Here is a 22,125-nt window from a genome sequence, read left to right as displayed (position 1 = left end):
AATGACAATTCATCTTAATTTTTTTGCGTTTTTATTTTTTTTCTTTTCTCAATCCTGCTTCTTCTGTACCAACTCCTTTTATAATGCATATATGATCTTGATAATGAAACCAGATGAGAGCAGTATAAGACCTTGTAAACGCATAAATATAGATCAGACTTATTTATAAATATAAATCAGGAATATTAAAATATTAAAAAAACAGAATCCAGCTATTTACAACAAACAATATATTTGGTTGAGTTTCTAGTAGCAAATGCTAGCTTAGTTCAATATTACAAAGTCTGTTAATATAATGCACATAATTGTAGATTAAAAAACAAATATATATAGTCATTTCAGTAGATACAGAGAAGCAATTAATAAAACACACAATAAACTTATGGTAAAATTTCTTAGTAAATTAGAAACTGGAGAAAATTTCCTTAAACTAATAAAAGCAGTCCTCCAAAATGTATTAAAAATAGTTAAGACCCCTGTCGAGAAATTCTAAAATATCATTCAGAAATTAAAATGGGTTAAAGAAGACCTAAGTAAAATTGAGAGCTATACCATGTTCATTGATTGGAAGAGTTATTATTACAAAGATATCAGCACCTTCAAAATTGACCTATAGATTTAATTTAGTGTCAATCAAATTTCAATAGTTTTATTATAGGGAAGATGAATGTCTTACAACCTAATTATAATATTTCAAACTAGTACAAAAGCCAAGAGCAAGTGAGAGATTCCTTAAGACTGAGAATAATGTATTTGTATACCAAGACAATTGAAAAATCGTATTAAGATCCTCTGATACTGTCATTGGATAGATAATGGACCTTCAAACAGTGTCACACATATATGGATCCTTGGGATATGTATTAGGTGGCATAGAACGTCTGTGGATAGAAGACAGACTTAAATGAATAGCAGTGGGACAGCTGACTGTAGTAATGATGAAGGAATATATACACCAAAGATTGAATTTCAGGTGGATAAAATATTGAAAATGTGCAAGCCAAAACCATTCATCTTTTAGAAGATAATATGAGAAATTATCTTTATGATTCAGGATATGGAAGGAGTTCTTAACTGAAAACTAAAAGCACTATCCATAAAGGAAAAGATTCAGACACAAAACATCAAACTGGCCGGGCGCGGTGGCTCAAGCCTGTAATCCCAGCACTTTGGGAGGCCGAGACGGGCGGATCACGAGGTCAGGAGATCAAGACCATCCTGGCTAATACGGTGAAACCCCGTCTCTACTAAAAAATACAAAAAACTAGCCGGGCGAGGTGGCGGGCGCCTGTAGTCCCAGCTACTTGGGAGGCTGAGGCAGGAGAATGGCGTAAACCCGGGGGGCGGAGCTTGCAGTGAGCTGATATCCGGCCACTGCACTCCAGCCTGGGCGACAGAGCGAGACTCCGTCTCAAAAAAAAAAAAAAAAAAAATCAAACTACATTAAAATTATAAGAATAAAAGCTCACAAAAGCTAGTAGAAAAATATGCCACATAGTGAAAAATGGTATTTATATATACCAACACAAACTAATATAGAATATATGAAGAATTCCTACCAAATCATTACAATAAAGATAGACATCTCAAATGAGAAAAAATGAGCAAAGGACAAACATTTTATGAAAGAAGGAATCCACCTGGCTGGGAAAACATGTGAAAGGTGTTCAGCCTTCTTACTATATTAGTAAAATGCAAATTAGAACCAAATGAGGTAACATTATTCCAGAATTAACAGTACTAATGTTAATAAAGATTTGGAGCAATAGAAACTCTGATACACTACTAAGGGAATAAGTTTAAATTGATAAGACACTTTGCAAAAGTGTAGTATCTTATAAACTTAAAGATCCCCATGGATCAACTTTTCTCTAACTATATTCTCTTCAGTAATTTGCCATAATACACCATAATAAACGTGCAAGAATATCTTTCCAGCATTGTTGGATTTTAAAATGAGAAATGACTTAAATGTCCATCAGTAGTAAAATAGATAATCCGGGTTAAACTCAAACATTGGATACTATAGAGCCTGAACGTAACCAAAGTATAGCTATATACAATAGCATTCATGAATTTCACAGATATTATGTTAAATGAAAGAAGTGAGAAAGAAAATTATACATATGGCTTATTTCCACTCATAATGTTGAAAGAGAAAATATTGATTAAGTCTCAGTATTTAGGTGGATACAAATTAAGGACAATAGGAGAATGAAAAGGCTAGCTACAGACTGAGAGAAATCTTTGCAGATCGCATATCTGATAAAGGACTGGTGTTCAAAATGTACAATGAACTCTTAAAATTAAACAAGAAAACAAGGCCAGGCATGGTGGCTCATGCCTGTAACGCCAGCACTTTGGGAGTCCAAAGCGGGAAGATCACTTGATCCCAGGAGTTTGAAACTAGCCTGGGCAACGTAGTGAGACACTGTCCACAAAAAAATTTAAAAATTAACCAGACATGGTGGCATGTGCCTGTGGTCCCAGCTACTTAGGAGCGTGAAGTGGGAGGATCTCTTGATCCCAGGAACCTGAGGCTGTAGTGAGCCATGGTCATTCCACTGCACGCCAAACTGGGAGACAGAGTGAGACCCTGTCTAAAAAAAAAAAATAAATAAATAAACATACTCATTATCCTATGTCATCAAGCAAATCCAGAACACTAACAACACCAAATGCTGGAGAGAATGCGCAGCATCAGGAATTCTCATTCATTGCTAGTGGGAATGGAAATGGTACAGCCAGCTTTGAGGACAGTTTGACAGTTTTTTACAAAACAAAACATCGTCTTACTATATAATCTAGCAGGTGTATGCCTAGGAGTTTTTCCAAATGAATTGAAAACTTATTTCCACACTAAAACCTTCACACAGATGTGTATAGCAGCTTGTTTATAACTGCCAAAACATGGAAGCAACCATGTTTGTCAGTGGGTGAATGGAGGAACAAACTGTGGTACATTCATATAATGGAATATTATTCAGTGATATAAAGAAATGAGCTATCAATCCATGAAAAGACACAGGGGAACCTTAAATGCATATTGCTAAATGAAAGAAGCCAATCTGAAAAGGCTACATTCTATATGATCCCAATTGTATGACATTCTGGAAAAGGCAAAACGATGGAGAAAAGAAAACTATCCCTGTTGCCTGGGAGTTGGGAGAGGGAGGGATGGGATGAATAGCTAGAGCACAGGGTACTTGGGGGACAGCAAAACAGTTCTCAATGATAATATAATGGTGGAACATATTTATATATGTTAAATCCCATAGAATATATAACACAGAGTAAACCCTACTGTAAACTCTGAGTTTTGTTTAATAATATTGTGTTGATATTGGCTCATCAGTTATAACAGTTGTAGCACACTACAATTATTACATAATATTTCAAACTAGTACAAAAGCCAAGAGCAAGTGAGAGATTCCTTAAGATATCCAAGATATTATAACAGGGCAAAAATGATGGAAGCAAGCCAAAGGATGATATGAATCCAAAATAAAAATTGGCCTCTTAGAAGTTTATGATGATAAGAATTGAGATATTCAGAGATTAAATGGATAAGACCGGTATATTATGCTGATTAAGAAGATAAAGTCAAATGCATACCCCAAAATACAGAGAGCAAAGACACAGAGATAGGAAATAGGAAAGGAAAGTTAAGAAACAAGGATAGCTGGTGTAGACTTTTGGTTGTATTTAATAGATATTTAGAAAGGAAAGATAGTGACGAAAGAGGGGACTGTAGTAATAAAATAAAAGAAGGGGAAATTCCAGTGTAGTGAAAAGAGCAGATTCTTAAAGTTGGAAGGATACATTGAGTGTCAAACAGGGTAAATGATAAGAGACAATTTTTTTTATGTTGGAAATTTTATATTTTAGTGAGAGGGCAAAATAAAAGCATTTTTAAATGTGAGGATTCAAAGTTTACTCTTTACCCATCCTATATTTATATTTATTTTTATTTTTGATATATAATCTTGCTTTGTTGCCTGGGGTGGGGTGCAGTGGTGCAATCTCTGCTCACTGCAACCTTTGCCTCCTGGATTCAAACAATTCTCGTGCCTCAGCCTCATGAGTAGCTGGGACCACAGGCATACGCCACCATGCCCAGCTAAGTTTCGTATTTTTAGTGAGGATAAGGTTTCTCCATAATGGCCAGCCTGGCCTGGAGTTTCTGACCTCAGGTGATCCGCCGGCTTTGGCCTTCCAAAGAGCCAGGATTACAGGCGTGAACCACCACGCCCAGCCTCTTCACCTATCCTATCTTTAAGAGCTTCTTATTCTTCAAAAAATAAAAACAAAATGCAAAATGTCAAATGAGATAGGATTAAATAAAATGTATGCCAAAAATTAGTACAATTCATAGATAAATCTAAATAAAGTATTATTATTTGTAATTAACGCTATTAATTCCTACAAAAGGAGAGACATCATATTTAAGTTTTTTTAGGCCAAGTGTGGTGGCTCATGCCTGTAATTTCAGTATTTTGGGAGGCCAAGGCAAGTGGATCGCTTGAGCCCAGTAGTTTGAGACCAGCATGGGCAACATAATGAAACCCCATATCTACAAAAAACAAAAAAAATTAACCAGGTGTGGTGGCTTGTGCCTATAGCCCCAGCTACTTGGGGGTGCTGAGGTAAGAGGATTGCTTGAACCCAGGGAGTCGAGGCTGCAGTGAGCTGTGATCCTGCCACTGCACTCCAGGCTGGGTGACAGAGTGAAACCCTGTGAGGGGGAAAACAGTGTTTTGTTTTTTTTGTTGTTGTTGTTTTAATGAAGACTCCAAATTTTACTTTCAATAAATAATGGGCAAAAAGGATATAATTTATTAACCACGAAAAGATAATTAAAAAGAGCTGACCCAATAAAAACACTAATGGAAATTTTAAAAGGTGTACCGAAAAGTGGCTTGAGTAGGTTTGTAAATGTCAGTAATCCCAGGTTTAGCAATCTGTTTGTGTTGCTAAAAGTAATACTTGAGACTGGGTAATTTGTAAAGAGAAGAGGTTTATTTTGCCCAAGGTTCTGCAGGCTGTACATGAAGTATAGTGCCAGCATCTGCTTCTGGTGAGGGCCTCAGGAAGCTTAGAGTCATGGTAAAAGGCAAAGGGGAGTTAGTGTGTCACATTGTGAGACAGGGAGCAAGGGCAAGGGGTGCGTTTGCAAGGCTCTTTACACAACTAGCTCCCACATGAACTCATTACCTCAGGGGAGGGCACTAGCCTATTCATGAGAGATCCAAACACCTCCTACTAGGTGCCACCTTCGACACTGGGGATCATATTTTAATGCCAGATTTGGAGGGGACGAATATCCAAACCATATCACTAGGAAATGACAAAGAATTAAAAAGTTTTATACTATGTTTATAGGAGATATTCATAAATTAAGATTAGCTGAAAAGATTGAAAATAAAGAAGGGGAAGCAGAAGTGGTGGTATTCTACAAGGAAAATAGAAATGAATTTGAAGATCTTAAAATGGGATAGGAGAGGGGTATTTTGTATTAATACTAGTTTTAATCTAATGAAAAGGTAATAGCCCATTTATAAGGAAGCCTCAATATGTATAAAACAAAAACTGTTAGACACGGACAAGCTGCATAATTATGGGAGAATTCAAAACACCTATTTCAGGACTTGAGCGATCAATGAGAGAGCAAGTAACAAAAATTATAATTAAAGAATTTGAATAACAAAATCAATGAACTTTTACAAAAATGACATACACATCTTTGTATCCTGCCCACAGAGTTTATATTCCATGTCAGTTAACTTTTCTGATTTGTAGATATGAGGTTATACATGGACATTATTTGTAATTTTTATTTTCCTCTGTACTTATTGTCTCTTGTATTTCTTATATGTTTTTTCTTTATGGTAAGGTTTTGATTTTTATTTATTTATTTAATTTTTTAATTATACTTTAAGTTCTAGGGTACATGTGCACAACTTGCAGGTTTGTTACATATGTATACATGTGCCATGTTGGTGTGTTGCACCCATTTACATCAGGTATATCTCCTAATCCCTCCCCCCTCCCCCCACCCCCCACCCCATAATAGGCCCCAGTATGTGATGTTCCCCTTCCTGTGTCCAAGTGGTCTCATTGTTCAATTCCCACCTATGACTGAGAACATGCAGTGTTTGGTTTTTTTGTCCTTGTGATAGTTTGCTGAGAATGATGGTTTCCAGGTTCATCCATGTCCCTACAAAGGACATGAACTCATCCTTTTTTATGGATGCATAGTATTTCATAGTGTATATGTGCCACATTTTCTTAATCCAGTCTTATCATTGATGGACATTTGGATTGGTTCCAAGTCTTTGCTGTTGTGAATAGTGCCGCAATAAACATACATGTGCATGTGTCTTTATAGTAGCACGATTTATAATCCTTTGGGTATATACCCAGTAATGGGATGGCTGGGTCAAATGGTATTTCTAGTTCTAGATCCTTGAGGAATCACCACACTGTTTTCCACAATAGTTGAACTAGTTTACAGTCCCACCAACAGTGTAAAAGTGTTCCTATTTCTCTACATCCTCTCCAGCACCTGTTTCCTGACTTTTTAATGATCACCATTCTAACTGGTGTGAGATGGTATCTCATTGTGGTTTTGATTTGCATTTTTCTGATGGCCAGTGATGATGAGCATTTTTTCATGTGTCTGCATAAATGTCTTCTTTTGAGAAGTGTCTGTTCATATCCTTCACCCACTTTTTGATGTTTTTTTTTTGTTTTTTTCTTGGAAATTTGATTGAGTTCTTTGTAGATTCTGGATATTAGCCCTTTGTCAAATGAGGAAATTGCAAAAATTTTCTCCCATTCTGTAGGTTGCCCGTTCACTCTGATGGTAGTTTCTTTTGCTGTGCAAATCTCTTTAGTTTAATCATATCCCATTTGTCAATTTTGGCTTTTGCTGCTGTTGCTTTTGGTGTTTTAGACATGAAGTCCTTGCCCATGCCTATGTCCTGAATGATATTTCCTAGGTTGTCTTGTAGGGTTTTTTTTTTTTTTTTTTTTTTGAGGCGGAGTCTTGCTCTGTTGCCCGGACTGGAGTGCAGTGGCCAGATCTCAGCTCACTGCAAGGTCCGCCTCCTGGGTTTACGCCATTCTCCTGCCTCAGCCTCCCGAGTAGCTGAGACTACAGGCGCCTGCCACCTCGCCCAGCTGGTTTTTGTATTTTTAGTAGAGACGGGGTTTCACCGTGTTAGCCAGGATGGTCTCGATCTCCTGAACTCGTGATCCGCCCGTCTCGGCCTCCCAAAGTGCTGGGATTACAGGCTTGAGCCATCGCGCCCGGCCGTCTTGTAGGGTTTTTATGGTTTTAGGTCTAACATTTACGTCTTTAATCCATCTTGAATTAATTTTTCTATAAGGTGTAAGGAAGTGATCCAGTTTCAGCTTTCTACATATGGCTAGCCAGTTTTCCCAGCACCATTTATTGAATAGGGAGTCCTTTCCCCATTTCTTGTTTCTCTCAGGTTTGTCAAAGATCAGATGGCTGTAGATGTGTGGTATTATTTCTGAGGACTCTGTTCTGTTCCATTGGTCTATATCTCTGTTTTGGTACCAGTACCATGCTGTTTTGGTTACTGTAGCCTTGTAGTATAGTTTGAAGTCAGGTAGCGTGATGCCTCCAGCTTTGTTCTTTTGGCTTAGGATTGTCTTGGCAATGTGGGTCCTTTTTTGGTTCCATATGAACTTTAAAGTAGTTTTTTCCAATTCTGTGAAGAAAGTCATTGGTAACTTGATGGGGATGGCATTGAATCTATAAATTATCTTGGGCAGTATGGGCATTTTCATGATACTGATTTTTCCTATCCATGAGCATGGAATGGTCTTCCATTTGTTTGTGGCCTCTTTTATTTCGTTGAGCAGTGGTTTGTCGTTCTCCTTGAGGAGGTCCTTCACATCCCTTGTAAGTTGGCTTCCTAGGTATTTTATTCTCTTTGAAGCAATTGTGAATGGGAGTTCAGTCATGATTTGGCTCTCTGTTTGTCTTTTATTGGGGTATAAGACTGCTTGTGATTTTTGCACATTGGTTTTGTATCCCAAGACTTTGCTGAAGTTGCTTATCAGCTTAAGGAGATTTTGGGCTGAGACAATGGAGTTTTCTAAATATACAATCATGTCATCTGCAAACAGGGACAATTTGGCTTCCTCTTTCCCTAACTGAATACTCTTTATTTCTTTCTCCTGCATGATTGCCCTGACCAGAACTTCCAACACTATGTTGAACAGGAGTGGTGAGAGAGGGCATCCCTGTCTTGTGCCAGTTTTCAAAGGGAATGCTTCCAGTTTTTGCCCATTCAGTATGATATTGGCTGTGGGTCTGTCATAAATAGCTCTTATTGTTTTGAGATACGTCCCATCAATACTGAATTTATTGAGAGTTTTTAGCATGAAGGGCTGTTGAATTTTGTCAAAGGCCTTTTCTGCGTCTATTGAGATAATCATTGGGTTTTTGTCTTTGGTTCTGTTTATATGCTTGATTACATTTATTTATTTGCTTATGTTGTACCAGACTTGCATCCCAGGGATGAAGCCGACTTGATTGTGGTGGATGAGCTTTTTGATGTGCTGCTGGATTCGGTTTGCCAGTATTTTATTGAGGATTTTTTGCATCAATGTTCATCAGGGATATTGGTTTAAAATTCTCTCTCTCTTTTTTTTTTTTTTTATGTCTCTGCCAAGCTTTGTTATCAGGATGATGCTGGCCTCATAAAATGAGTTAGGGAGGATTCCCTCTTTTTATATTGAATGGAATAGTTTCAGAAGGAATGGTACCAGCTCCTCCTTCTACCTCTGGTGGAATTCGGCTGTTAATCTTTCTGATCCTGGACTTTTGTTGGTTGGTAGGCTATTAATTATTGCCTCAATTTCAGAGCCTGTGATTGGTCTGTTCAGGGATTCAGCTACTTCCTGTTTTAGTCTTAGGAGGATGTATGTGTCCAGGAATTTATCCATTTCTTCTAGATTTTCTAGTTTATTTGTGTAGAGCTCTTTATAGTATTCTCTGATGGTAGTTTGTATTTCTATGGGATCGGTGGTGATATCCACTTTATCATTTTTTATTGTGTCTATTTGATTCTTGTCTCTTTTCTTCTTTATTAGTCTTGCTAGCAGTCTATCAATTTTGTTGATCTTTTCAAAAAACCAGCTCCTGGATTCATTGATTTTTTTGAAGGGTTTTTTGTGTCTCTATCTCCTTCAGTTCTGCTCTGATCTTAGTTATTTCTTGCCTTCTGCTAGCTTTTGAATGTGTTTGCTCTTGCTTCTCTAGTTCTTTTAATTGTCATGTTAGAGTGTCAATTTTAGATCTTTCCTGCTTTGTCTTGTGGGCATTTAGTGCTATACATTTCCCTCTATTAACTGCTTTAAATGTGTTATTTCTTATATTGTTTAGAGTTATTTTCTCTGTATTGTTTAATCAGTTTTGTCTAAGATTTGTTTATTTTGTTGATTTTATTTTTAACTTGGTCTTTGTTTCATTTAATCAAGTCTTCCATATCATTTTTAATTTCATTAGTTTCTGTTTTTAATTTAATTTTATTCTCTTATTTATTTATGGTTCATTGGCATTCCCCTGTAGTTTCATGAATTCAGTGCTTAGTTTGTTTATTTTCATCTTTTGTGTTTTGTAATGTTTACATAGATACAAACTTATTTTGAAAATGGTTTTAGCCACATAATATAGTTTTTGATATGAAGGTTTTTATTGTTGTTCATTTTAAAATATGTTAATTTTGTTTTCTTCTTTAACCAAAGAGTTATTTAGAAGTGCATTTTCAAATTCCCAAGTGTTGAAAATATAGATCATGGTATTGAACTTGCTGTATTCAGTTGTTCCCTGGCTGAATCTGGTGTTACCTTGTACCAGGAAAGTGTTGAATGATTTCTAGGGAAAGAATTTACCAGGTAAAGAATTTGCCAGATAAAGCATTAAACAATTAAATAAATAAAAATTTAATTGCATTTTACTATTGACATGTTTTTCCTTCTTTGTCTTTTATTTAGTCTTACTGCTCTGATCCAAACCTTGTGTTAGATTTGAAGAATCTCATTGTGCTTTTTGCTGACACACTTCAGGTATGTGACTTCTGTTTACATATGCTCATCTAGATTAGTATTTCATCAGCTCTAAACCTTTTTCTTGACTGGGTCTGGTGGCTTTTGCCTGTAATCCTCACTGTTTGGAAGCCTGAGGTAGGAGAATTGCTTGAGTCCAGGAGTTCAAGACTAGCCTCAGAAATATAGTGAGATTCCATCTATACAAAAAACAAAAACATAAAAAATCAGCAGGGAGTGGTAGGACGTTCCTGTAGTCCCAGGCGGAGGTGAGAGGATTGCCTGAGCTTTGGAGTTCAAGCCTGTGGTGAGCTATGATCTCGCCATTGCACTCCTGCATGAGTAATAGAGACACTGTCTCAAAAAAAAAAAAAAAAAAAAAAAGTCTGGCTGGGCGTGGTAGCTCATGCCTGTAATCTCAGCACTTTGGGTGGCTGAGGTGGGCTGAGCACTTGAGGTCAGGAGTTTGAGACCAGCCTGGCCAACATGGTGGATCCTTATCTTTAGTAAAAATGCAAAAATTAGCTGGGTGTGGTGGTAAGCACCTGTAATCCCAGCTACTTGGGAGGCTGAGGTAGCAGAATTTCTTGAACTTGGGAGGCGGAGGTTGCAGTGAGCTGAGATAGTGCCATTGCACTCCAGCCTGAGTGACAGAGTGAAACTCTGTCTTAAAACAAACAAACAAACAAACCGAAGAAAAACAGCAACAACAAAAATGAACAAAGAAAAAAAATCTACATAAGCTTGGATAACTTCCCTTTTAGTTTTAAGTTGGGTTTATTGTTTTCCTGGGAACTAGGTCTTTTTATCTCTTCATAGCATTTCCTGAGCTTTACCCTGAGCCATTATGTTTTCATATGTAGTTTCCACCTTCTTTTTTTCTCTCATATCGAATCAATTAATTGAACTACTGACTATATTAGTTTTTCAAAATGTTCTTAATTCATATATGGCACCTGAGTTAGTCTTCTTGTTTCTTTAACTACCATCTTGAATAATGATGGTTGATTTGAACCACATATTATATCTAACAGAATAGCATTAGAAGTGAATGAGATTTGAAGCATTTTTACTTTCTCTCCCTTCTGTGAACTCTTACTATAGGTATTAGGACTTATAGGAGGGGTTGTAGGGAGGACTTAGCCGATATTATGCCCTTTATATATAGATTTTAATTTTCATCTTTTTCTCACTGGCTTAAACATTTTACTGGGTATTATTTAATTCTTAAGAGATAAATGCTAGATATTAGGTGTGAATGAAAGATTCTACCATCATAGTTTTATTTAATTTGCTGTCCAAAGAATGTAATTTTTTTCAGTATCTTATCCCTCTCATTTTGCCAAAAACAAAAAACAAAACAAAACCAAAAAACAAAAAAACTCTCCTTCCTTAGAAACTGAAGTGATTTTCTTATTTTGTTTCAGGTGTATGGTTTCCCTGTAAATCAGCTTTTTGACATGCTGTTAGAAATCAGAGATCAATATAGTGAAACTCTGCTAAAGAAGTGGGCAGGTATTTTCAGGTGAGAAATTATCTATAGTCATATGTGTGTGTGTTCATGTGCATTAGTGTGCATACATGTATTTATGCACAAAGGTTTTCAGATGTGGTAGGCAACAAGTGTATGTTGCTTATATTTTGTAGCTACTCTAGGTTATGATCCAGAATTCAAATAAACTGTTAGAACATCCAAAATTATGTTCCCAAGATATCCAGTCTCAGTGTATTAGTGTCTTCTGTAGTGGGAAGTCACCAAACTCTATTTTTGCTTTTTGTTTCCTTTGATAAATGTCAGATTCCTTAGTTCATGTCATTCAGATCATCTTGGTGTCATCTTCTTCTGATACTTGTTTTTCACTTTGAGGTTCATGCCTAGTCTACAACTTAATTATATACTAAGTAGCATTTGAGCACTTAGGAATAATTTAGGCTTTTGGAAAATTGGTTTTGATGACTCACGCATGTTCTTCCTCATCATCTTCCCTCTCTACACACAGCAAAGAGGCATATAATAGCCCAGCATTTGAAGCCTGTTATTTAAGTAGTTATTGCAACATGCATACAATAGTAAGAAAGTTATTCTGTCACATCTGTCACTCACAGATGTCTTCTCGGACTGTGCTCTTGGCATATAACCCAGGTCAACTCATTTGACTCTTTTTCTTTTTATACCTTTATTCTCCTTTACTTTAAGTGATTATACTGCCTCTTGCAAGACCCCTTTCCCTGATCGGTTTGTCCTATTTTCAAACTCTTACAGCTTTAAGATCTTACATTGTTCCTTTACTCTTATTCTTCATGGTTTATGAACATATCTCTATCATCACTTAGTCCAATTTATCTGTATATTAATATAAATATTTATAAAACCTAGATTTAGCTAATGGTATAATTGTATTTAAGGGACTGTTACCTCTATAGGATATTTGAAAATTAATAACATGATATATCCATAGTCTTAGATGCTCTGATCTGACGCCTTCAGTGAGTCTTCTGTTTTGGTTTTGGTAATATGGTCCCTACTATTAGAAAATGCCCAGTTTATTTATGGAGAGAGAACCTATAGATTTTTAAAAAGTCATTCTTGATGTAGAGCAGTAGGTAAAGTAAATGAAATAGTTTGAATTTATTATGGAAGTTACTCTATTTGCCAATTTTGAAAGTTAGAATAGAACATGATTTTAAAAACCTTACCAATGGGCCAGATGCAGAGGGTCATGCTTGTAATCCCAGCACTTTGGGAGCCAAGGTGGGAAGATCCCTTGAGGCCAGGAGTTTGCAACCATCCTGGACAACATAACAAGAGTTCATCTCTACAAAAACTTAAAAAATTAGCCCAGTGGGTGGTGAGCAACTGTAGTTTCCGCTACTTGGGAGGCTTTGGTGGGAGGACTCCTTGAGCCCCAGAGTTTGAGGTTACAGTGAGCTGTGATCATGCCACTCAAATCCAGCCTGGGTGACAGAGCGAGACCCTGTCTCTAATGATAATAAAGTACATTTATATATCATATTAAACCAAACAAAAAAAATCTTTGCCTTTTCTAGAGCACACATTCTTTTGTTGCTTACTTCTTTCTTACATTGATACGTTCTGTCCTATTTGTAAATCTCTAATCCTAAGACATATATTTATAATTGTGGTCCATTTGCTTCAGAGGATAGTTTTATTTTTGTCTTCTTTAAATCCAAAACCAAATAGCTATATTGTGGAAGGAATATAATAGGGACTGGGAAATGTTCATTTTGGGTTGTGTTATATATATTAAGATTGGAGTTCATCAGAAAAGTATTTGTGATTAACCCATCTTCCCTCCCTTCCCCCACCCCGTTTTGTCTATCCTTCCATTTCCTTTGTCTGTCCTTCCATTTGTAGAAACATACTTGATTCTGACAACTACAGTCCTATACCAGTAACAAGTGAAGAGATGTACAAAAAGGTGGTAGGACAATTCCCATTTCAAGATATAGAACTGGAAAAGGTAAGGAATACTTTAAACTTCTCTGGTTGTTTTGGCATCCTCTTAAAAGCTTTCATTAGATCAGTTTTATTGAAAGCTTTACCTTCAACTCAATGGGTTAGAACTCTAAAACAATTTCAAAGGATTCTTTTTTCTTTTCTTTTTCTTTTTTTACTTTAATCACCTTTCTGACAATGAAGGACTCTTTTTGGGGAAGACCAGAATTTCCTGATTTGGGAATCAGCAGATGGCTTTGGGTCCTATTACCTCTGAAGTGTTTGGAGGATTACTGTAGATGTTCTAATTTAGTTTACACTTTGAAATACTTGTTTTTATTATAATTTAAAGACATTTTTCCCAGCAACATAAAATTTACCCTTTGTGGTATACAATTCTGCTGATTTTGACAATGTATTGAGTTATGTATCCATTACCACAATGTTGATACCAAATAGGCTTATTATACAAAAAAAAATTTATTTAATGATGCCCCTTTGTAATACCCCTCCCTTAACCCAGCCCCAGGACATCAGAAACCTGGGCTCTGTACATCTACTTTTGCCTTTATTCAGAATGCCATGTAAATGGAATTGTATAGTATATAACTTCTTGACACTAACTTCTTTGATATGACATAATGCTTTTAAGATTCATCCAAATTGTTGCATGTATCATTGTTCATTCCTTTTTATTGCTGAGTAGGTAACACAATTTGTTTATCTCTTTCCATGATGAAGGACATTTGAATTATTGTTTTATTAAAATTTATGTCTTTTTAATATCAGAAAACTTTGGGAGATATTTTCTTATATTTGAGGTTGTTAAGGAGACAATTCACAATGTGGAAGAATGTTCTCTTTGCAAGCTAAATAATTTATAAATATCTGCAATGTTTCTTGGTTTGTGATTTGATTTCATTACTTCTTGCATTTACAGCAACTATTTCCAAAAAAGTTTCCTTTCTCTGAATTTGTGCCAAAAGTTTACAACCAAATTAAAGAATTTATCTACGCTTGTCTGAAGTTTTCAGAAGATCTTCATCTAAGGTATAATATAAAATAGTAGAAATGTAACCAATGTTAAGATTGTGATTTCATATACTTACATATTCTTAAAAACTTTTGATAGTCCCATCAGCTCTGATTTTGGAAATCTTAATAATTAGCTTTTCAATGCATAGCACTGCTATATTTATATAGTCATGATGAAAGGGAAGATTGGTAACTTTTGAATAATTTTGAAAATTTATATTATCTATCTTACTCTTTATAGATTTGCATTTCAACACTTTCTATTAAAGATAATTTACCAGAAAATGGTAGACTGGATGCAGTGGCTCATTTTTGTAATCCCAGCATTTTGGGACGCTGAGGCAGGAGGATCGTTTGAATCCAGGAATTCAAGACCAGCCTGGGCCACATAGCAGGACCCCCATCTCTGAAGAAAAAAAAAATAGGCAAAACATACTAATTTTAACATTCTACTTAATGAAATGTTAAGGCCGAAAGGGGAGTATCAGATAAAATCCTTTGGAAACATTATTGCTCTACTCGTATATGTATGTTTTCTGTACATCCTAGAGTATAGGCTCCTTTGTTTCTTTATTCATGTATTGGTTTATTCACCATACATTTTGGCTAATGTATTATTTGTCAGCTGCTCCTTGGTATAGAAATAATTAAGATGATGAAAATGTGGTCCCTGTCTTCAAGGAGTACCTAGTCTAATTAAGAAGCTGAACAATTAATAAGTGCTAGAGCAACATAGAAGCCAAGCCAAACACAAACGAGGATGTTTGTGTTTTTTACCCTGGGTTTCCAACCCCCATCTGCCTAGTCACCACTTCCTTAATATAAATGACCTTATATTAGAGAATTGTCTGTAGGTTATGTTAGGTATATTATTGTAGATAAATCATTACAAGTTGATTGCAAAATTACTTTTTCTATCTCCTTTTGGAAGAAAGGTAATATGGTAAAGGAATAATATTAGTAATGGGATAATGTCAGATGCCTTTTTCTTGCCTGAATATGTTAAATTTTTGCCTGAAAACTTCCTTTAATATTTTTCACATTTAAAATTTAAATAAAATATTTAACTCGGGGATTTTAGTAAAAGCTGGACGCCTTTTACTCTTCAGTTGGCATTTATCTTATATCGTGGAATATGTTTAGCTTATAACCTGGAGTGACAGAGATTGCTTTGTCAGTCTTATCTGTTTTGTAGTAGAGGCTAACATGAAACTTGAGAAAATTTGTATAAAAATAATTATTTCTTTTACATGTAGGCTCTCAAAACAAGAGAAGCTGCTGCATTCAGAGTTTAATGCAGCTTTAAGAATAATTATTCTCTTAATTTTCTCTTTTATACTAGACAGAAGAGGCCGAAAAGCATTATGTATATTGACAAAATTTGTAATTGCATGAATTTTGAATACACAAAACTTTCTTTTTGAAAGAAAGATTTTTTTAAAATAGCAAACACATGGCATTTCTATGGTAAAATACTGTTCTAGCATTCATACTCATCTTAAAAAAATAGAATATATACACACCCACATACATATATGAGAGATCCTGTTTCACATTATATTAGTAAAATTAGATGTTTGTAAAGAATTCAGGAGATAAAGAGCAGCACAAAGAGGAACAATGTAAATGACCCGGAACTCTACCACATAGTAATAACCCTTCTTATGTGTTTTAACGCATACACACGCACGGCATTTTTTAAAGCAAATTACTATGAAATACTTCTGTTTATGTCTACAGTATATAAGACTGGAAAGACTGTTGCTTCCTATGTAACAGTGCAGGGGGAAAAAAAAAAACGGAGAAGCTACAAAATTAAAACTTTTTTGGAACTCATCCGAAGTCACCAGGAAACTAAGTATTCTGAAAACCATGATGGGACTGGTCCCTCTAAGGGGACAGACTATGGAACCTGTGGCAGAATAGGAAAGGTGTAACTACCACACATGTGAGAAAGACAAAAACAACTAAAGTCTTAATGTATTGTTAACAGTATACTGTGAGCTAGCATTACAATATAGAATCTATAAGAAAAGGTGAAAGAAATAGAACCAAGATCTGTAGGGCAATTTCAAATGGTAGATTAAAGTAGAAGACTGAGAGAACTGGGAATAATAAATACTTTAAAAGAAAGTGGCTGAGAGTATTCAAAAAAATAATGAAAGGCATCAAACAAGAAATTCAAGATTTTGAGAACTCCAATTCAGATAAATAATAGCAACAACAAGAAACAAACAAAAATATTTATTTTTTTTTTATTTTTTATTTTTTTAATTATACTTTAAGTTCTAGGGTACATGTGCATAACGTGCAGGTTACATATGTATACATGTGCCATGTTGGTGTGCTGCACCCATCAACTCGTCAGAAACAAAAATATTTAAAGACATCATATTCAAACTGGTGAAAATGAAAGGTAAAGAATGTTTAGAAGGCATTCCCAAAAATAAAAATTACACGATAGTGTAATGATAAGAATTATAATAGACTTATTTTCTGAAACTATGCAAGCCAGAGGAAATGGAGTGACATCCTTAAAATACTCAAAGAAATAAAAAAAATAAAAAAGCCAGAATTCTGTAGACAGAAAAACAATTTTCAAAAATGAAGACAAACTATATTTTTTTCAGCCAACAAAAGCTAGGAGAGTTTATTATAGTACTTTTTCTGACTTACAATAAATATTTGCTGCTGCTATTATTATTTTATTATTATTACCACAAGTACCACTGGCACCCTGTTTGTTTGCCGAAATAATTGTGCTACCTGCTATGACTGACTCTTAATGCTTCTCTTTCAGCTCAACTGAAATTGATGACATGATTCGTAAATCAACAAACCTGTTGCTGACCAGGACTCTAAGCAACTCTCTGCAGAATGTCATTAAAAGGAAGAATATTGGGCTTACTGAGGTAAACCTGCTCCTAATGAAGTCATCCAAGTCAATGTGTGAACTGATGTCCTAAGCTCTGGGCCTTATGTCTGAATTCGTTATAACTTTCTACATGGCCTTCCTGATAGGCTCCTAATGGTGAAAGTGCAAAATGAAATCTCTTGTTCTTTTCTTTGGTCACCTTTGAAAAATTTATTCATTTTTTCTAAAAAAGTTGTTTTTCTCTTTTATTGTTTTCACTAGCTTAACTGGTTTTCCTTTCTGAAGTTGTTAGGATACATTTCTATTACCTGCCATTGATTATATACAAATATTTTTGTTTGTAGAATATATTAAGCATCAGGTTCCAATCAAGTGAATGGCAGTTCATGTACAATGTAGAATATGAAATCACATTTTGCTTGCATCAGTTATCGATGCCAAGGATATTGCAATCATAGTTCTTGCTTAGTGTCAGACTAAGTCTTTATTTTTAAGATATCTCATGTGTATGAAAAGTAAATTACTCTTTATCAGCTTGTAATTTGTTTGCAAAAGGACTAGATATTTGGGATCAAGGAAATGTGCAGAAAAGGCAATAGTCACATTTCTGTGGAGGTTTATTGGATCTCATAAACAGAGGGATATTTTACATTTATTGAATGTAGTACCTTGGCAAATGAGATTTGGTCTATTGGTGTGTAGTTCTAAAATTTAGAAAGATGTGAAGTTCTCTCTCTTAGAAACTCAAGATTGCATAGTAACCTCAATCTCTTTTTCACTGGATGTTATAGTGCCTAAAATGAGAAGAGTTTAGAAGAATTTTTTTACAAGGAAAGGGAAAGGCTGTTTGCCATCTGTTTTACCTATAGAGGTGGTGCAGTTTGGAAGTCAGTTACTCTAGGAAAAAATTGACATTTAAAATGTACACTGTCAAGGATTATGGTGAAGTGCAGTAAAAGGTTAATGATACTGACATATAGATAAAGACAGCTGGAAGCCAGGTGGGCATTTACTTCTAATTTTGGAGTTATTTTCTCTTTCTCTGAATTAAGGAAAAAAAAATATTATAAGATGGGATATTGGAAGTGATTGAGTTCTACTTATAGCAAACTTTTCTTTCAATTGAAAATTACCTTAGACTTTATTTAGGATAATCCCCTCATTTTACAGAGCTTCCTTTCCATTGCCTGGTACAGAAATATTAGGCATTTGCTTTTATGTATCTGAAAAATAGCTAACTTCTTTTATAATCAAGAAGGTTACAGAAAAGGAAAGTTGGAGTGAAAATTAGGAAGTCCTCCTGCTTTTGTTAGATTATAGTGTTTTCTTTCTCTGGATGGGAAGTTTATTATTTTGTGAACTATCTCTTCATTATAACTCTTCATGTAACTGTTTTTATGTCATTCAATTTAGCAGTCTCTTAACAATGTTATAACAAGTAGCATAGCAAGAACATGGTCTGATAGAAATAGCTTTGACCTCAGAAGAATCTTGAGTTCAATTCTGGCTGTGCCATTGGTTTACTGTGACATTTTAAGAGAAAGGCCTAACTTCTCAGCTTGGGTTTCAGGAAACACTGTACAGGTCAGGTAATAATAGAAAGAACCAATATGAGGTTATCAAGGAAGAACCATGTAAATCTTGGCACCATTTCATTGAATGCTAAATGTTATTCCTTAGTCTTAGTTTTTAGGGAACTATACTTTCAATATCTTTGCATATGAGTGAAGAAACATTCATACGCTTTTATTTGTTTTGGCTATTGTGGTGGTGTGTACATGTATAGACACAACACATAAAGTGATTTTTTTTATTACCAACTAGACACACTTTGAATAATTATACTACCTACCTTTGGAAAGAGAAGACATATCCTTCTTTATGAGTAACTAAAGTGAGTTCACATCTGGAATCATCATCATAATAGGTAACATTTGTGGAGCAGTTTATATTCTTCAAAGCCCACTCACAAATTCGATTTCAGTTAGTACAGTAACATTTGAAGCAGGCTGGGCATGTGTTATGATTTCTACTTTATAGACTGCCTAATTAAAGTCCAGGGAGATTGCCTGAGGTCATACAACTAGCAAATCTGGTAGAAATGATACGTGTAAATCTAGGTTTTTTTCCCAAAACCTATTCACTTCTACTGTATTGTACTGCCTTCCATATTGATTTAATTATTTCATCCTAACAAAAATTGAGATTTTTACAGGAGGTCCATAGTAACTTGGATATTGTTTTAGTTAGAGATGGTTTTATGTTAGATAGCAGAAATCCACTCCAATAATAGAATTGTGATAAGCCCACACAACTTATAGATTCCTATTTCAGGATATCAGATAATTCTCTTAGGACTTGAAAGTTCCCATAAACGAATGTCTCTCTGTCTGCCCTTCTTGTTTTGGGGTTACACAGTGTTTGCTCTGTTTTGGGGTTACACAGTGTTTACTCTGTTTTGGGGTTACACAGTGTTTACTCTGTTTTGGGGTTACACAGTCTCATCTTTTCTTTTTCTATGCATATGCTCTATCCTTTTTCCTCATGGTTTATTTGTTTCTCCATGTTGAACCAATTCAAAATTACCTTTCAGTTTTAGCACCACTAGAACATGAATGCCTTTCTCTTTCAAACTTTATGTGACTATTCATTATTTATTCAGTGAAAATGGCTGTTTTCCTAGGGCTGCCTCAAAAGATCTGTGAAAAGTGCAGTAGAGTATTGGTTAAGACTGTATGTTCTAATACATACTGCCTGGATTCCAATTCTGGCCCTCCTCATAATAGCTGTGCCCTTGGGCAAATTACTTTGCTTTCTATGTAAAATGGGGACAATGGTAGCATGTATTTCACAGGAATGTTGTGAAGCATGTAAAGTACTTAGTGTGCTTGGTATATAGCAAATACTCAATGCATATTACCTATTATTATTAAGAGGTCTAAGCAGTCAATCACTGATTAATACTAGTATAGAAATGGAGTTTTTTAATTAAGAGAAGTAAAAAAAAGTTAGAATAAAATGTTCTATTAAGATAATTTGTTTATTACCTTTACAATTTTAAAAATATGTACTCTCTATTAGGCACTGATTTCCATGCCCTTAGGATAAATCACTGAATAATAACAATAATAGAGATGCTTGCTTACATTCTGCCAGAGAAAAGCAGTTAATAAATAATAAACAAAATAATTATGTTAATTTTATAGTATGGTTAAAGGTAGTGAATGCTATGGAGAGAAGAAAAAGCACTTGGGTTAAGGAAATCAGGATTCTGGTAGGTGTTCTAGGTTGGTTTTATTTTTATAGCAGCACGTTGAAGGTAAGTTATTATTGCAGGAGGCATTTCAGGTAGAGATTAGAGCCAGAGCAAAGGCCTGAAGGTAGGAGTTCTTGGCAAGTGGAGGGAAAAATCAGGAGGCTAGGGTAGCTGGAGTGGAGTGAGCAAGGGGAAGAGAAGCAATTGATTAGTTTAGAGAGGTATCAAGCATTCATGGCAGGCCGTTGTAAAGCCTTTTGCTTTTATTTTGTGTGAAATGAGGAGCTATTGTAGGATTTTGGTTAATGACATGATCTCACTTATATTTTGAAAGGTTCACATTGACCATGGTAGTGAGAATAAACTGTAGGATGGAAACAAGGGGATCAGTTGGGGGATTATGGCAGAAATCCAGTGAGACTGGGTGGTAGCTATGGACAATGATAAGATTTTTTAAGTGTAGAGCCAACATGCTTTCCTGATGATTGGATATAAAGAAAGAGAAAAAGTGAAGAGTTGAAGGAAACTAACTCCAGGATTTTTTGACTTGAGCAACAAGAAGGCTGTATATACCATGAACTAAGATAGGAAAAATTTTAGGCAGAGCTGAATCTGCGGTGAGAGAACATTGGGAATTTGATTTTGGACATATTAAATTTATAGTGTTTATTAGACATATAGGTTGAAATGTTGAGTAAGCAGTTGTGTATATGAATTTGGAGATTGGAAGTAAGGTTTGTGTCATGTACATACATGTGAAGAGACCACCAAACAGGCTTTGTGTGAGCAACATGGCTGTTTATTTCACCTGGGTGCAGGCGGGCTGAGTCCGAAAAGAGAGTCAGCGAAGGGAGATAAGGGTGGGGCCCTTTTATAGGATTTGGGTAGGTAAAGGAAAATTACAGTCAAAGGGGGGTTGTTCTTTATTGGGCAGGAGTAGGGGTCATAAGGTGCTCAGTCCAGGAGCTTTCTGAGCCAGGATGAGCCAGGAAAAGGAATTTCACAAGATAATATCATCGCTTAAGGCAAGGACTGGCCATTTTCACTTCTTGTGTGGTGGAATGTCATTGGTTAAGGCGAGGCAGGGCATTTGCACTTCTTTTGTGATTCTTCAGTTACTTCAGGCCATCTGGGCATATATGTGCAAGTCACAGGGGATGTGATGGCTTAGCTTGGGCTCAGAGGCCTGACAGTTTGGCCGGGGGATAAAAATTGGGGAGAATATACATATTTATAATCATGCAACTGGATACTATCACTGAGGGAATGAATAAAGATGGAGAAGAAAAGAGGATGAAGAATTGAACTTTTGGGTACTCTGATATTAAGGTATTAGGAGAAAAGAGGAACCAAGAAAGGAGATTGGGAAGGAGCCACCAGGGAACTAGGAAAAAACAAAGCAAAAGAAAAAACAGGAGT

General features: G+C 35.6%; 1 protein-coding gene across 1 annotated transcript in view; it reads left to right on the top strand.

Annotated features, from left to right (window-relative positions):
* Positions 1-22,125, top strand: part of EXOC6B (exocyst complex component 6B) — a 710,495-nt gene that overhangs the window by 331,711 nt on the left and 356,659 nt on the right. The window contains exons 12-16 of the mRNA XM_026456434.1: positions 10,033-10,104; positions 11,511-11,608; positions 13,460-13,565; positions 14,481-14,590; positions 17,376-17,487. Of these exons, the coding sequence (XP_026312219.1) occupies positions 10,033-10,104; positions 11,511-11,608; positions 13,460-13,565; positions 14,481-14,590; positions 17,376-17,487 (498 nt within the window). The remainder of the gene's footprint in view (positions 1-10,032; positions 10,105-11,510; positions 11,609-13,459; positions 13,566-14,480; positions 14,591-17,375; positions 17,488-22,125) is intronic.

This window comes from Piliocolobus tephrosceles, chromosome 15, assembly GCF_002776525.5.
Source record: "Piliocolobus tephrosceles isolate RC106 chromosome 15, ASM277652v3, whole genome shotgun sequence".
NCBI lineage: Eukaryota > Metazoa > Chordata > Mammalia > Primates > Cercopithecidae > Piliocolobus > Piliocolobus tephrosceles.
The sequence above is the reverse complement of the archived record's forward strand: the minus strand, read 5'-3'. Positions and strand labels throughout refer to the sequence as shown.